We start from the raw sequence: 949 nt of genomic DNA, 5'->3' as shown, positions 1-949 counted from the left end.
GACGGCTGGTTCCGCCGGCGGAGGCTGTGGCGATGGTGGCGGCGGCGAGGCTGGTCTCCCTCCTCGCAGATCAGTGACAAGAAAAGGGCAGAGAGAGTGAAAGAGAGAGAAGGGAGAGGAGGGAGGAAAAAGGAGGAAAAAAAAAAAAAAAAAAAAAAAAAGAGGCGTCTACCAAAGCGGCTCAAACCGGGCGAACAAATGCAATCCAGCCATGGACAATAGTGGCCACCACACGGCGACCAAAATCCTAGCGACTCCTCCGGCCAGAGAAAGCCTGTCTGCCAGGAGCAACATGATCAGCACGCCCAAGCCCCTCGCCTTCTCCATTGAGCGCATCATGGCGCGGACGCCAGAGCCCCGCTCCATCCCCGTCCCGCAGCTCCTCCACGGCTCCGTGGCCAAAGGCGACCCCAAGCACCCGCTGCATCTCAACTCCTCCATCCCCTGCATGATCCCCTTTGTCCCGGTGGCGTACGACCCCCTGCCCAAAGCGGCGGTGGCCGGAGCGGAACCCAGGAAGGCTCACTTAGACTCCTCTTCCTCGCCCTCCTTTAGCTGCGGCGATCTCTTGAACTGTGCCCTGAGCTTGAAAGGAGATTTCCCCCGCGATGCCCTGCCCTTGCAGCAGTACAAACTGGTAAGACCCCGAGTGGTCAATCACTCCTCCTTCCACGCCATGGGAGCCCTGTGCTATTTCAACCGAGGCGACAGCCCTTGTCACCCGTCCTCCAGTGTCAACATCCACCCGGTGGCTTCTTATTTCCTCAGCTCTCCCTTGCACCCGCAGCCCAAGGCTTACCTGGCGGAGCGGAACAAGCTGGTGCTGCCGGCCGTGGACAAGTACCCGGCGGGGGTGGCCTTCAAGGACTTGTCGCAGGCTCAGCTGCAGCATTACATGAAAGAAAGCGCTCAGATCCTCTCGGAAAAAATCGCCTACAAGACCTCGGAG

General features: G+C 59.5%; 1 protein-coding gene across 1 annotated transcript in view; it reads left to right on the top strand.

The window, feature by feature from the left end:
- The first annotated feature begins 211 nt into the window (after positions 1-211).
- FEZF1 (FEZ family zinc finger 1) overlaps positions 212-949 on the top strand; it is a 6256-nt gene continuing 5518 nt past the window's right edge. Inside the window, exons 1-2 of the mRNA XM_009638133.1 lie at positions 212-637; positions 788-949. Of these exons, the coding sequence (XP_009636428.1) occupies positions 212-637; positions 788-949 (588 nt within the window). The remainder of the gene's footprint in view (positions 638-787) is intronic.

This window comes from Egretta garzetta, unplaced genomic scaffold (assembly GCF_000687185.1).
Source record: "Egretta garzetta isolate BGI_Z169 unplaced genomic scaffold, ASM68718v1 scaffold64, whole genome shotgun sequence".
Lineage (NCBI taxonomy): Eukaryota > Metazoa > Chordata > Aves > Pelecaniformes > Ardeidae > Egretta > Egretta garzetta.
The sequence above is the reverse complement of the archived record's forward strand: the minus strand, read 5'-3'. Positions and strand labels throughout refer to the sequence as shown.